The sequence below is a fragment of the Herpailurus yagouaroundi genome, unplaced genomic scaffold (assembly GCF_014898765.1).
Source record: "Herpailurus yagouaroundi ecotype Mexico unplaced genomic scaffold, PumYag 142, whole genome shotgun sequence".
NCBI lineage: Eukaryota > Metazoa > Chordata > Mammalia > Carnivora > Felidae > Herpailurus > Herpailurus yagouaroundi.
The window spans coordinates 19,190,579-19,207,046 of record NW_024412397.1 but is presented as its reverse complement, the minus strand read 5'-3'; the positions used below and the strand labels follow the sequence as shown (position 1 = coordinate 19,207,046).

General features: G+C 37.1%; 1 protein-coding gene across 8 annotated transcripts in view; it reads left to right on the top strand.

Moving 5' to 3' along the window:
• Positions 1–16,468, top strand: part of WDR7 (WD repeat domain 7) — a 354,164-nt gene that overhangs the window by 18,958 nt on the left and 318,738 nt on the right. For all 8 annotated transcript variants that reach the window (XM_040478723.1, XM_040478724.1, XM_040478725.1 and 5 more), the window contains 4 exons: positions 3,276–3,447; positions 9,703–9,809; positions 11,350–11,428; positions 14,520–14,694. In XM_040478723.1, the coding sequence (XP_040334657.1) occupies positions 3,289–3,447; positions 9,703–9,809; positions 11,350–11,428; positions 14,520–14,694 (520 nt within the window). In that variant the 5' untranslated portion in view covers positions 3,276–3,288. The remainder of the gene's footprint in view (positions 1–3,275; positions 3,448–9,702; positions 9,810–11,349; positions 11,429–14,519; positions 14,695–16,468) is intronic.

Below are 16,468 nucleotides of genomic sequence, written 5' to 3'. Positions count from 1 at the left end.
GCTCAGTTGGTTAAGCAACTGACTCTTCATTTCGGCTCAGGTCATGATGTCACAGTTTGTGGGATCGAGTCCTGTGTCAGGCTCCGCGTGGAGGGCAGGGAGCCTGCTAGGGATTCTCTCTCTCTCCTCTCTTTGCCCCCCCCTTCTCTCTCTCTCTCTGTCTCTCTCTCTCAAAATGAATAAACATTAAAAAAAATTCAGGTTAAGATTTTGTAGTCTCTCAAGTTGTTATAAATAGAATGTGTTTGTTGTGTATGCTAATGGAAATTGTAAGCTCTTAGGAAAAATTACCTATGATTCAAGAATAATTTGTTTCAGTGGAGAGTATGTTACTATACCCTAAAAAAGTAAGAATACTTGTTGTTTTTCAAAATTAAATTAAAAGTGTATTCATACATTATTAGGTACATGTCCAGCTTAGCATGTATGGCATTTAATTTTATGTATATATGTGTATATATGTGTATATATGTATATATGTATATATATATATACACATATATATATAATACACATACCTCACAGTGTTTTTGTCTTCTCATAGGTGAGTAGATACATTAGTATTTTTAAGGAGAAAATAGACTTTTTTTTTGTTCTTCCATGTAATTTATTTTTAAATTTTTGTTTAAATTCCAGTTAGCATAGTGTGTAATATTATTTTCAGGTGTATAATATGGTGATTCAACACTTACATATAACGCCTGGTGCTCATCACAAGGGCACTCCTTAATCCCTGTCACCTGTTTAACTCACCTCCCTCCCCTCCTCCCCTCTGGTAACCATCAGTTTGATCTTTATGAAACTTTTTGTTTTCTAGAAGAAAAGTGTTATTCTCTCAGAAAAGTGATAGGAAGAATTCAGAACCTTTTAGGAGAGAGACACACAAATTATTTGATTTCTATTTGATTTTCTCTTTTGTTAAGAATTAATTTTGTCTGGTTAACCTTGTTGGACCAACAAGGTCCAAATTAATTGGATCTAATTTATATTGAAAAATAAGAGTGATGGAATCTCATTAAAAAGCCACATGTGCTACTTTGACAATATATCCCTTTAAGAAGTAAGATTGCTTTTAGAATACAGCTTTGCATTAGTAGTATTTCGTTGCAACTAGAGGAGTCAGTGCTCCCCAAATTGATACATGAATTTGATGCAGCTCTAGTCATAATCTCACCAGGCTTTTCTGCAGACATTTACAAGCTGATTTTTAAATTTGTATGGAAGTTAAGAGGACCCAAAGGAATATCCAAAGGAATCTTGAAAGTAAGAACTAGCAAATTTCAGTTGCATTGTTCTTCTAGGTTTCCTTGAGTGCCTTGTCACCTGAATACCAGAATGTTCTTTCCTGTTCTGTTGCATCAGAGCAGGCACACCTCCCCATAGCATACATGTTCCTTAGTCCTTAGTCTCTGTGTTTGCATTTTCTTTAAGCAAAGCAGTATGCATTGGATATAAGTCCTCAAATATCTAGAGAAATGATGTTCTCTTCAAATTTCACATATTGCATTCGATGCTGTGAGCTTATTTAACTGAGAGAAATCTTTGGGTGATATAATTTAATACTGAATGTTGTCACCATGGAGAAATGAATTCCTTCCAGATTCCCTTTTTGAAAAAGTCATTGTTGGGTATGTTTTTCAGCCAGGAACATGCTGTACCAAATTTATTAAAATTGGTTCAGTGCTTTGTTTCATTTTATAATATCAAATAGAAATATGGAAATTAAAAAAAGAAATATGGAAATAATTATGTCATGGTAGCCTATGAAATGGTGAAAATGATATGTATAAGGTTTTATTAATAGGAAGTGAACTTGGAATTTTTTTCTTAAATGCGTACCTTTTACTTGTAACAAAAGATGAAGTTTTTGGGGGGTGCACAAACTGATAAGAGTCATGTATTTTTTTTTTTTAATTTTTAATGTTTATTTTTGAGAGAGGTAGACAGAGTGTGAGTGGGGGAGGGGCAGAGAGCAAGGGAGACACAGAATCCGAAGCAGGCTCCAGGCTCTGAGCTGTCAGCATAGACAGCACAATCTTAGCATTCTGAAGAGTCTGTAGTTACACACATATCAGTTGTCACTTAAAAATTGGGGGTAGAAAAAATCACTACAGTGACTATTTCTGATTGATCGTTTGTCAGTTCTGTAGGTGACCCGCTAGTGTCTCATAAGATCTGGTGGAGTCTTCTGTCTTCTGTGGAGCCCTCTTTGATTAGTCCATTCTTCATTTCTTTTTAACTTCTCTGAACTAGTATTTAAGTTTTTAGCCACACAAGTTTATAACACTTAAATCTAGTTGTTTCACCAACTAGATCTTGATTTTGTCATGTGAAGGAATAATTCCCTGTATGTGTGCTGTCCTGCCAAAGGTATACTCCCACGTACACTACTTAATTGAGTATTCATCTCAAATTTGAACCCCTTTACCAGAACTAAATTTTTATTATGCAGAAATGAGTTTAAAGGGAAATCCTTTTTCCCTCAAGTGTCGGAAGTTACAATAAAAGACATTCATGATCTTGAGACATAATACATACAGTTGAATGAGTTTTCCTTTGAACATACTCTGTGTGTGTGTGTGTGTGTGTGTGTGTGTGTGTGTGTGTGTGTGTATAAATTTTATTTTGGGGGGTGGGGGAGAGACAGAGGGAGACACAGAATCCGAAGCAGCCACCAGGCTCCAAGCTGTCTGCACAGAGCCGGATGCGGGGCTTGAACTCACGAACCACGAGACCATGACTTGGGTTGAAGTCGGACTCTTAACCGACTGAGCCACCCGGGCACCCCTGAACATACCTTTTTTAATGTTTAGCACACAGTGAAACAACCTTTTTCTTGAACATCGCTATTTATTACTGGTTTGGAGACCTGACAAGATTTACAGACCTCACTTGTCATTGGTAGCATAGCAGAATGAATAAGATGACAGCATCTGAAGTCAGGCTTCATGGGTTTTGATTTGGGCTCCATTATTTCGCTTTTCATCTTGTGACTCTTTGTGACTCACTGTCTGTATCTGTGAAAGAGAAGTGATAATAGTACTTGCTGCATGATTTATTGTGAGGATTGAGATTTTAATTATATTTTATATATATAATGGAATTTTATGTATTGTCCTTTATGTGTGTCGTGTATATGATGTCGTATATATGATGTGTCGTATATATATGAGAATCTTGGCACTCAGGAAGTTCAAGTTGGCTTCATAATACAAATGTATATGTTTTAGAAGGAAATAATATAATATTTGACATTATTCTTATGACGTTTCTAGGTTTGAAAACACAATGGCAGGAAACAGCCTTGTCCTACCCATTGTTCTTTGGGGTCGCAAAGCACCAACACATTGCATCTCAGCAGTACTTTTAACAGACGACGGGACCACGATTGTAACTGGATGCCATGATGGACAAATATGTCTCTGGGATCTCTCAGTAGAATTGGAAGTGAGTATTTGAAATGGATATTGTATTTTTTAGAATCAAGGAGCTTCTTAATCAAAAACAACAGTCCCAGAATAATATTTGGTCTCATAACATGTTTTCTGTGAAATGTGTTGTGACTAAAATTATTATTATGTAGATTGTTAATTTGTATTATTCATCAGAGTTGGTTTCTGCTGCCTTTTGGCTATTTCCAGTTGTGTCTACCCTAGGTGGGTTCATATGTTACATTTAAGATTTATCAAAAGATTTTTATTCATACTGAAGGAAGTTTCCAGAAAGGTATTAAAAACCGATTTTGAACATTTATACCTTCTAAGGTGAATGTCTCGAAGACAACAAAACTTTTTATAAAGCATAAATTTGATTGTATTTATTACATATTATCATTCTTTCTTACTATGGAGTGCTCAGTGTGCTGTGGTTCGAGGCCTTCTCGGTGGACAGGCCAGGGAAGTAGGAGTTGGGGATATGCATGCAGAGTTCACACTGATACCTCCAATTCTGGGATAACACCTCAGGGTTTATTTTCCTTTTTTCCTCATATTTTTCATCTCCCTCTCTGATAATTTTCCCCAGGGATTTTTTCTGTCAAGGGTAACAGAGAAAATGGGGTGGTAGGTGGCATGGAATATAGGGCAAACAAGTTGAGGTTTTTTGTTTTTTTTTGTAATAGCCTTATTGAGATAAAAATACAGTTCACTCTCTTAAAGAAGTTGTGTTATATATATTTATATATATGTATATATATGTGTGTGTGTGTATATATATATGTATATATATATATATATATACATGATGCAGTATTATTCAGGCATGAAAAAGAATGAAATCCTGCCATTTGGGACGACATGGATGGACCTCAAAGGGCATCATGCCAAGTGAAATAAGTCAGACAGAGAAAGACAAATAACTCTATGATCTCCCTTACATGTTGAATGTGAAAAATACATATATTTTAAAAAATGAAGCTCATAGTGAACAGATTGGTGGTTGCCGGGGGTGGGGGTGGGAGAAGTAGGTGAATTTTTCTTGTTTTTGTTTTTTAGTTTAAATAAATTAAAAAAATAAAGTGTACATTACTACAGTCAATTTTACAACATTTGCATTACCTCAGAAACGCACCCTGTACTCTTTAGCTGTCATTCCTAATACCCCCGTTTCCTCCCAAGGCAACCACTGATCTGTTTTTCTGTCTCGTTTTACAATGTGCAATATACATAAGGACATTAATTTGATACGATAAATGGTCCCGTGTCCCATATGTAACTCCTCTGTGGGTTTCCCTATTCTGGACATTTCATATACTTGGAATAATATGTGTTTTTTTTGTGTGTGTGTGACTGGCTTTTTTTTTACTTAGCATACATAATCTCAGAGTTTACTGTGTTGTAGCATGTATCAATACTTCATATTTTTATTTTATTTTTTAATTTAATTTTATTTTTTTTAAAGAAGTTTTTAATAAGTTTATTTATTTTGAGAGAGAGAGAGAGACAGAGGACAAGCAGGGGAGGGGCAGAGAGAGAGAGGAAGACACAGAATCTGAAGCAGGCTCCAGGCTCCAAGCTGTCAGCACAGAGCCTGACGTGGGGGCTCAAACCCATGAACTATGATATCATGACCTGAGCCAAAGTCAGATGCACAACTGACTGAGCCACCCAGGTGCCCCTATTTTATTTATTTTTTTAATTATTGTTGTTTTTATTTATTTATTTATTTTTTACTGATTATTTGTTTTTGAGAGAAAGAGAGTGCAAGCAGGGGCGGGGCAGAGACACACACACACACACACACACACACACACACACACACACACACAATCTGAAGCAGGCTCCAGGCTCTGAGCTGTCAGCACAGAGCCTAATACGAACTTGCGAACCGTGAGATCATGGCTTGAGCCGAAACTGGACGCTCAACTGACTGAGCCACCCAGGCACCCCTATATTTCACATTTTTAAGTGGTCAAATAATATTCGATTGTATGGGTGTACTAAATTTAACTTACCAGTTGACGGACATTTGGGTTGTTTGCGCTCTGGGCCATACTGGATAATGCTGCTGTGAACATCGGTGTGTGCGTTTTTGTGTGGCGCCACCTTTTTGTTGTTCTTCAGTACACACCCAGGCACGGAACCATTGGAACTGGAAAATTGATGTGTACACTTAGATGACATGTAAAGGCTGGGTGTACATGTTGGAAAGTAGCTGGAGAGAAGAATTACAGGATGTGATACACCTTCAGGATTGGTAGTAAACTAAATATGAATCAGCAGTGAAGTCGTGAGGAGAAAAAAAATCATAGCACGTTTTACTGGAATGATTACAAGCAATGAGACTTACTTATGAGAGCTTAGAAACAATTCTTTCACTATTTTTTTTTTTTTTTTGCATAGATTTTACTGTAGTGTTATATTTATTTAAGTTCAAGTAAGAGGGAGAAAAGTGACTGGGGGGAGTACGAAATGAGCGTGGTGGGGTAGGGCTAGGAGAGAAGTGTATCTTTTGAAAGACATTAAGGGAATTGGACTATTTACCCAGGGAAAATGAAGGCTAAATAAAAACTGGCTTGGTTATTGTGTTTGATTTATGTGGACGATCTTTAGTGTCATACTTTGTAGCAGCTATTTATTTTTTATTTATTTTTTTCCAATATATGAAGTTTATTGTCAAATTGGTTTCCATACAACACCCAGTGCTCATCCCAAAAGGTGCCCTCCTCAATACCCATCACCCACCCTCTCCTCCCTCCCACCCCCCATCAACCCTCAGTTTGCTCTCAGTTCTCAACAGTCTCTTATGCTTTGGCTCTCTCCCACTCTAACCTCTTTTTTTTTTTTTTTTCCTTCCCCTCCCCCATGGGTTTCTGTTAAGTTTCTCAAGATCCACATAAGAGTGAAACCATATGGTATCTGTCTTTCTCTGTATGGCTTATTTCACTTAGCATCACACTCTCCAGTTCCATCCATGTTGCTACAAAGGGCCATATTTCATTCTTTCTCATTGCCACTTAGTACTCCATTGTATGTATAAACCACAATTTCTTTATCCATTCATCAGTTGATGGACATTTAGGCTCTTTCCATAATTTGGCTATTGTTGAGAGTGCTGTAACAGCTATTTTATGCTGATGAAGGGCCAATGAGAAGAAATGTAACATGGCTGGGGGAGGCACAGAGTGTCTTTTCTTGAAGTCTTGGTGTCTTCTCTTCTTTTTCTCTGAAAGGGTTCAAAACTGTAGCTAAATTTGTGCCATCCACCTCTTGATCTCCTTTTATCTGTGAAAAAGTGCAGCCTGGTCTAACATAGTGGTAATAAAATGTCCGAGGAAAATTGTAGAAGCAGTTTAGACAGCCTAGTGAGTATCTAGACAGATGGTGATCAGAGTAAAGGAGGAAACTTGTTGATGTAGATACTGTCTCTTATAAGCAATATTTGTAAAGCTCCATTACCTATAAAAGTTACAGGATATTTATGAGACTGATTCCTGTCTTCTTAAAGCTTCCATTCTGTTAGGAAAACAGATCATTTCTGAGAATAGTATCATCCTCGTTGTTGAAGAAAGAAGTAAAACGTTATGGTTAGAGCTTGGCCTTTGGAGTTGGGCAAACGTGGCTTGAACCTTGGCTGCTCTAGTATCTCGCTGTGTGACTTTGGGCAGTTTACTTGACCATTTTGAGCCTAAGTCTTGCCACATTTAAAATATGGTGTACCACACAAGGTACACCTTGTGTATGTCATGTCACCTTATAGTTGTGATTTGGCATTGATACTAGGCATAGCTGTATTTTTAGATGATTATCTGTGTATGATGATTACCCTTCCTCTGCTTGCCATTTGGTAGTCATTCAGAGCCACTTCTTAAAGCCATCTTTTTTTTTTCTTTAAACTCCAGAAAACGTCTTTTTAATGAATTGAATAAGTTTCTGTTCATTAAAGACACATGTTGATTTATGAAAATATTATCTTAAAACTTTTCTATTTTTTTCGCTAACTTTGTACTTATGAAGTAAGTAAAAAATATAGTTTCATTTACACATTTTGGTGTTTTTGTTTTTGTTTTTTTTTTGCTTTCATATGACAGTGGGTGGCAGAGCCATGTATTCTGGTTTTATTTTACAAATGTTCATTGTCACTATTTAGAAATACAATTGCTTTTTGGTATTTTGACTTGCGTACTGTGACTGTACTATATTCCTTTTTGATTCTGGTAGAGTCTTTTTCTAGATTTTTTAGATTTCTAGTTTAAGGGTCAACTATTTTATTCTTTTTGATTCTGTTGTAAATGTGATTACTTTCTTAATTTCTCTTTTCGATGTTTTGTTGTTAGTGTATAGAAATGTAACTGATTTTTGTATGTTTATTTTGTATCTTGCAACTTTACTGGATTTGTTGATGAGTTCTAGCAGTCTTTCAGTGGTATCTTTAGGACAGGTGGGATCACATCATCAGCAAACAGGAAAAATTTTACTTTTTCCTCTCTGATTTGGATGCCTTTTATTTATTTTTTCTTGCCTAACTGCTTTGGATTAACTATGCTGAATAGCAGTAGCAAGAGTGAATATTTTTGTTCCTGATTTTATTTAAAAAAAAATTTTTTTTTTAACGTTTATTATTTTTGGGACAGAGAGAGACAGAGCATGAACGGGGAAGGGGCAGAGAGAGAGGGAGACACAGAATCGGAAACAGGCTCCAGGCTCCGAGCCATCAGCCCAGAGCCTGACGCGGGGCTCGAACTCACGTACCGCGAGATCGTGACCTGGCTGAAGTCGGACGCTTAACCGACTGCGCCACCCAGGCGCCCCTGTTCCTGATTTTAAAGGAAAAAGCTTTTAGCTTTTCACTGTTGAGTATGATAGCTGTGAGCTTATCATATATAACTTTTATAAAACAGGTACATTCCTTCTATACCCAATTTGTTGAGAGTCTTTAATTATGAAAGGATACTGAATTTTGTCAAAAGCTTTTATTGCCCCACTGAGATGATCATGTGATTTTTATCCTTCATTCAAATATTTTTATTTTTCTCGATTATGGTGGGAGTAAAGTCCAATTCTAGTTACTTGTTTTGGCTGAAAGTGGAATTTTCCAGCAAAGCCATGTACATTTGAAATAAAGCTATTGGTAAAGTTGATTTTCTTGGGAGAAATTAAATAATTGACCAAGAGCATATTTTTTAGTGGAAGATTACTGAATCTCTGTATGCAGGTGGGGTTGGATGTGTGAGAAAAATTTTGATGTATGGGAAAATGTTCTAGGCCCTTCGTAACTATAAACAATGATTGATTCTTAAAGTAAATAATTAAAATAAAAATTTAGCCTCTGAGGGAAAAAATGCATATTGTATAACTAAGGAAAAAACAGATTAAAATTTTCTCTTAATTATAATTATACAAAAGATAACTAAAATGAATTTTATTTGGAAAATCTCTTCCATTGCCACATATCAGAACTATAGATCAATGTCTGTACTCTTTCTGTGGAATATTTGATTTTGAACAGTTTAGCTTTACTAATAAATTAGGATGTGTTCTTTATAGCATATGCAGATGTTATCAATGTTTGTATGTATTAAATATTTAATTAAAAAATATATTTTGATAACCTAAGGCCCTGAAGTTACCTGAAGTAAACGTAACATTCGGTATAAAGTAGATAAATTTGGGAGCTGATTGCCAGGTTAGTTTAGAATAGTGGGTATTAAGCCGTCCTTCCTCTGAGGCACTATGTTGTTACTAAATCATTAGTCTGTGAAGGTCGTTCTTAGTTGCTGATAGTTAATGTTGCTATCAGCATTTGGAAGGGTGCCTGTCCTCTTATTTTTTGAGTTTTGATGGTGTCAATCTAGAGACTCTAAATGTGTTTTCAGGTCAGTGAACATACTGCTTAAAAAATAAGTGGGGTTAAATTACTTTATTTTATATACCAACGTTCTTAACCTGATTTTTCAGTTCTCTATAACTTAGTGCTTAAGACTGCCCGCTTGGCTCCTAGCTCTGTCGTTCTCTGTAGGATGCTGGGCAAACAGTGTTACTGGTTACTGGTCGTTCCAGTTTGACTTTAGAACTACCTGGCGGGGTGACTGTTGAGCATTTAATAGGTAGGATTCACTGTTTTGTGGCTTTTAGGTTTTGGTGTTCTGAGCAATTCTTATCAGGTCTGTATTTTATATTTATATTTAATATTTAACAGGATTCCTAAAAAAAGATTAATTTTTAAAAATTTGATACTTGCATCAACATACTTGTGTATTTCTAGGTTAATCCTCGAGCACTGTTGTTTGGTCACACAGCCTCAATCACCTGTTTGTCTAAAGCTTGTGCTTCTGCTGACAAACAGTATATTGTGAGTGCGTCTGAAAGTGGGTAAGCATTTTTGTATTCACTTTTTTCTTGATAAGTCTTTATTGCAAATAGTTAGTACCGGTGTGTTAGTGAGGAGGGAAGCTTTTTTTTTTCTGGTGAAGTATCTTTTAAATAAATTCTTAGGTTGTCTAAACTTAACAATACTTAAAATATGGTTTTATAATTGTGAATTTTCTTTATTAATGATTTTATAATACTTTTATTATAGTTTATGATTATGTTTTTGCCTTGCTCTTGAGCAATTCAGAATAGCTTACAAGTTAAAGCCTGATCATTAATCTCCGTGGTGTCTTTACTGAGTTGGCAGACAACTTTGAGAGTTTTAAAGAACCTGAATGATGGGTAGGTTAAAATAAATTTGGAAGATAAAATCATGCAAAGTTCATATAATGTCATATATGTTAATATACTTATGTAATTATATAGGTTCCTGAGTCTTAGAATATAACTTGTTTTTGGAGAGAGAGGCAATTAGATAGTAGTTGTAGGGTTCACAGGCGTTTTTAAAACTTTTTTGGTGCTTAGAAAATTATATACATAATATGTTATTGGAGAGAGTTGGGGACCTGGAAGAGAATTATTTAAGAAGTTGTTCCCTCCCCTTCACCCCCCATAATTTATGAATTTGAAAAGAACCTTATGTAACTTGTTTGAAACAAGAAGAGGCAGCTCTAGGTAAAAATCCCTTTTGGACAGTTAAAGGGTAATTCACACTAGCATGCATATTCTAAGTAAGATTGACCATCCTTTGAAAAATTGTTTCACACCATGTGAGATCTAAGAAAGGGCATCTTGAAGAAAGCCCTAAGAATATTAGCACCATTGCTTTTTATTAATGTTTTTTTGTATTTCAAAGATCATGACATATTTCTAATTTTGAATGTTGTATCCTTAGTTTGAAATTTGAGCCTTTTTTTTTCCTTCGGTATGCACTTGATAAAGCTTATGCAATAAATACAGAACCAAAATTGGAATATTACATTTAACTTGCAAAGGTTTGGAATTCAGTTGACTTTAATTTTTGTTTTGTGCTGGGCTAAATTTTCTAGCTATGCTCATAAGCAATGGAAGATTCCGGTGGTTTAAATTAAAGGCTTATTTCTTACTTTTGTCACTTGACCCTCATATGTCATTTGGGGCTCTGCTTTGTTATTATTGTGACTTTGAGGTTGAGGGAGCAGCCATTGTCCGAAGCAGCCACTGTCTGGAATGGAGGCAGATGAGAAAGAGAGATCTTGAGGCCCTCACATCATTTGTGGCCAGAACTATTCACATGACTTCCCCTATCCAAAAGGGAGCCAGGCAGTGGAGCCCTACCATGTGCCCAGAAAGAATGTGGATTTAGGTGGGGGTGGTCAGGTTGGAGGGGAGGTTGGGATGGTGAGTGAGGACCAGAATTTTTCACGAACAGCAATAATGACTATACGTTACTTTTTCTGACATATATCAGTTTTAGTGGAAGATTTATTTTAAAATACTACAAAGTTGGACAGTGCTTGTAAAAATCAGATTTAAATTTAGCTATTATTTTGTTTTATAGAGAGATGTGTCTTTGGGATGTGAATGATGGCAGATGTATTGAATTTACAAAATTAGCCTGCACACATACAGGCATACAGGTTAGTATCTATTTCTATAACTGTCCAAGTCAACACAACTTATTACATGTATGCAATTAAATGGTTTTTCAGACATTGAGCCTATATTTTTAAGTGAAAAATGGGTGGAGACAAGGAATAGGACAAGACCACAGTTGGGGTAGTGAAAGTATTCCTCATCAGATGGTATAGTAGGGGTAGGTAGAGGTGACTGATGGGGAAAGGTGGAGGGTAAGCCACTTGTGCCCTTTCTGGCCGTCCTGGTTCCCCCAGTGAGAGCCCCTTTACTAATTGGCTCAGTGCTCTAGATCCTAAATAATGAAATTCTTTCATGCTAAAGCCTTCACAACTCCATTCATGATTGACACAAATCGACCCACTTTACAGATCATATCCTGTTTATTGCTTGTGCAATTGGCCCTTGGGTACATTTTTTGACATTTTTACTCTGTTGAAGAAATGGCGATTTCATATGCCTTCCTTACACAAGAATTTACGTAGGAATTTATAGTTTCTGACTTACATTCTTGGTATTCTTTCTTACTCTTTCATAATTGCTAAGTTCTTTGTGCTTCAATTTACGCCTCATTTACCCTGCTGCGTGTTGGGAAAGTCATAAGTCTATAGAAAATGTGATTTGTGTTCTCAGTGGGGCAGGAGAGGGAAGGGAATACTGAGCACATATCATATAGGAATTTCTCTTATGGTGTTTCATTTAGTCCTCCCCACATCATTCCAAACCAAGTAGGAGTATACTCTTTTACGTGTAAAGAAGCTGAGACCCAGAGTGATTGAGTGACTTGCCCCAGTCTCACAGTGAGTCATTCCTGGCCCAGGATCAGAAATCAGGTTTCTCTTTCTGTTCTTTCTGTTACATCATACTGCCTCCTTTAAAACAAGTGAATACCGTCATTTGTTGAGAAAGAAAACTTGTGCCAGCAAAGATTAGAGAAGCAGTGAAATACGTAGAAAACTACTTAGGGCTGAGGTGGCGGTTTGTGTATTTATAAAGGTCTTTTTTTTGGCCGTGATCTGATGAAGACCTTTTAAAACTTGCTTCTTCAATGCTGTTAGGATGTATACTTTTTATTTAAGGGGCATATATTATTTTTTATGATATGAAGAATCATCAGGGTTTATATAGAGAAAAGGGATAGTAAATGATATACCAGTTAGTGGTTTTATAGATAATTTATTGAAAAATTATATGTAAATACCTTGAGCTCATTGAATATCAATAATTTGATTATTGTATAATTCCATGATTTAAAAAGTTTTGGTTTACATTTTAGGAAAAATTATCTTTATTCAACATAGTTTTAGTACCTATTATTTATCAGATCCCATATTGGACCCTGTATTTAAATTGGCAGCCATCTGTCTCTAAGTAGATGATGCTCTTTGGCTGATTCACTAGTGTGTGACAATTGATCCCTGTGTGATCTTCACCCTCTCAGGTCCAAGAGCAAGTTGTTTGTTTATATAAGCAGAAATGATAAACCTTGATAATACTGGCGCGTACTGAAGTCATGAGAAATGCCAACTTATTAAAATTATCACATAATATTTGGAAAACTTGTTTCTCCATTCAGGATACTTTCTTTGCTAGTATGAAAGTGTCTAGGAAGCTAAATTTTAGTGGTCAGAAGATTATTTGGGAGTATAACTTGAAAGCAAAAGGTGGGAAGCATTTCGTCCGGCAAGTCTAATAAAATATCCCCGCCCCCAGGGGAGAGCTCTTCTCCAGTGACTACAGTGCACATGTCTGTCCCGGCTGATGTTAGGTGGATACTGTCAAAGTTTGCTTCTCTGCACCCCTCTTTTCCTCCTTGACACCCCTCCCCTTTAATGGGTCAGGAGTACCTGTGTTCACATGATCACATGTGAGTGACTGGCAGTCCTGAGACCTCCAGATTGTGTGTTGTGTTTTTTGGATCAACCTTCTAAGATCTAGGGATACCCTCTGGGGTTGTTTGCATTTAATTAGACCCCCCTCTTGGAGTTTTAGTGATGCTGCCTTGTCCTCAGTTAATGTGCTCCACTATCAGTGTTTTTGTGTAAGAAGTTGTGATTCTTCTTATACAGGGTACCCCATAGTTGAGGAAAGATCATATTCCTTCACATGCAGTGTTGAACCTGAGAATAGGACTAATGAGTGTGAGAGCAGACTGGACCCAGGTTTCTCAGTTATTTCCCCAGTGGTGGAGTGGTTATAGCAGTGCCCTTTGTTTTCAGTCTAGCTTGCCCCCATGTAATTCATATAAGATCCAATCATTTGGGAAGTAATAGTCTGGATATTAGATTTCACCTTCTAGAAATTCTCTACAAGAATCATTCCACTAAGAGTCACTTTTTTTTTTTTTTTTTTTGAAGCTAAGGGGAGACAGGTCCTTTGATAAGTTGTTGGTCTTGTTTTGATAGTTATTCTTCCTCTGCTCTTTGGTTGATGGAAACCCATCTTTTCCTTTTGAGTTACTCTTGGAATGACTAACATGTAGATCATGATTGTGTTGGTTCTTCTATTTTTCTTCCACAGAGTATAAATGTGCATTATGACACTGGTTTACGTGATTGTCTCATGTTCTAGTTTGAAATTAAACACTTGGATTAATCGGAATTCACTGCTGATTATATATGTTTGAACAGCAATCGTCTAATAAATTTTATTTGGTCATAACTAGTAATTATAAGTCTATACCCACCTATTCCCATTCACTTAAAATTCATATTTTTGCTTTGCTTTGTGAAGAGATTCCTTTTGCTTTGCTTTGTAAAGCTGATTGTATTGAGGTGTTTTATGAATTCATTCAGTAGTCCTTTTTTAGATGCTATAGGGGGATTAAACATGAAGAATTACGATGAATTCAAAAGGGAGGATTTTAGGAAAAGAATAATTTTTGTCAGATATTTTGAAGTACTAACGTAACCTGATGGATGTATGTGTATACACATATAAGAATATGTGTATATATAAGAACCTTATAATCTGCACCACGTAGTCTATGTCTGGAAATATTACTGGAGAGACTGAGCGCCGTGACAAGCTTGATGAGGGCTTGTGATTCAAGTCTCTCAAGTAAAGGAGAATATTTAACACTCTTTTTCCTTTTAGTTCTACCAGTTTTCTGTTGGAAATCAGAAAGAAGGAAGGCTTCTGTGCCATGGCCACTACCCTGAAATCCTCGTTGTGGATGCCACCAGCCTTGAGGTGTTATACTCCTTAGTATCAAAGATCTCTCCAGACTGGATTAGCTCCATGAGTATTATTCGATCCCATCGAACACAAGGTCAGTGTGTGGCGTCCTTTAGGAACTTCAGTACCCTGATGTTGACGGGTGGTTTCCTGTAGAGTTTTGTAATGCATTGTATGTGATACAAACCGTAAGCATAATACATAAACGAGAAGTTTGAGGGAAGGAGAGGGGGCATCAGAGGTTGACAGAGTTGGTGGGGGTGGGGCAGATCATGGAGGACCTTGTGTGCTAGCTAGGGAACTTGGGTTTAGTCCTGTAGATTGGGTTTGGCAGACTTGTACTAGAAAGGACCACATACTAAATATTGTAGGTTTTGCAGGCCATATGATGTGTGTTTCAGTTCTGCCAGTGTAGCACAAAAGCACATAGATAGTACATAAGTGAACGAGCCTGTCTGTGTTCCAATAAAATGTTATTTAATTTAATTTATTCTTTTTTTGAGAGAGAGTATGAGTGGGGGAGAGGGGCATATGGAGAGAGAGGCTCTCTTAAGCAGGCTCTATCCCATTGCCCTGGAATCATGACCTGAGCCGAAATCAAGAGTCGGACACACCCAACTGATTGAGCCACCCAGGCGCTCCCAAGAAAACATTATTTACAAAAACAGCCAGTGGGCTAGATTTGATCCATGAGCTGTAGCTTTTTGGCCCTGGCAGTCGATGTTGGGCGGTGTCTGATGATAATACTTGAAGGGGCTTCTGTTTTAAACATCACTTTGGTGCCATTGTTGAGAATGGTTTAGGTGGGAGATGGTTTTAGTACCCCCAGGTGACTGGTGCAGATCTGAAGTCCAGCAGTGGCTGTGGACATAGAATGGATGGGTTTGCAGCACTTCCCAAGGCTCGTTAAAGAGTGTTGATTCTGAAGGGTGTTAATAGGTATTAGTGAAAAATGAGGGTTCAGGTCAAATATATTAGGGAGATGTTCAGTGAAATAAAATTGAACAGACTTCTTTAATGTGGGAATTGCTCATGTAGAGGCTTTTTTTTTTTTTTAATGTTTATTTATTTATTTTGAGAGAGAGTGTGTAAGTAGGGGAGGGGCAGAGAGAAATGGAGAGAATCCTAAGCAGGCTGCACACTGCCAGCAAAGAACCTGATGCAGGGGCCTGATCTCCCAAACCGTGAGGTTATGACCTGAGCTGAAATCAAGAGTTAGATGCTTACCTGGCTGAGCCAGTCATATGCCCCTCAAGTAGAGGCTTTTTAATGCCTATTGGAGAATTACTGCTTTATTTCTGAACACAGCAGTGAAAAGTATTTTTTTAACCTTCACCTTCTTCATTTTCCGGGCAAAAGGGAGCTCCTTGTTAGTGCATTCCCCTTAATCTTAGTTATAATCAACATTTTCTTTGAAAAAAGGACTATATTTGGGGTGCCTGGGTGGCTCAGTCGGTGAAGCAGCTGACTTTGCCTCAGGTCACGTTTTCACGGCTTGTGAGTTTGAGCCCCCTCACCTGGCTCTCTGCTGTCAGCGTAAAGCTTGGTTCAGATCCTCTGTCACCCCCTCTCTCTGCCCCTTCCCGGCTTGTGCTTGCCCTCTCTCAAAAACAAATAAACATTAAAAAAATTAAAGAAGCAGTTTGCACGTTTGTTTTAAATTTTTGCACTATTTCCACATGAGGTACACGTACTTGGCTGTGGTCTGAACAGGATAGGATGTAACTTTGATGAAAGCTTTGGTGCTGTGCATGCACAGTAAATGTTACTATCATAATGTTGCAGCATATGTAATTTTTAATCTGCAGTTGCCATAGTATTCTAGTCTGTGGATATTTGAGCTTTTTCGATACGCTAGGATGTTCCAC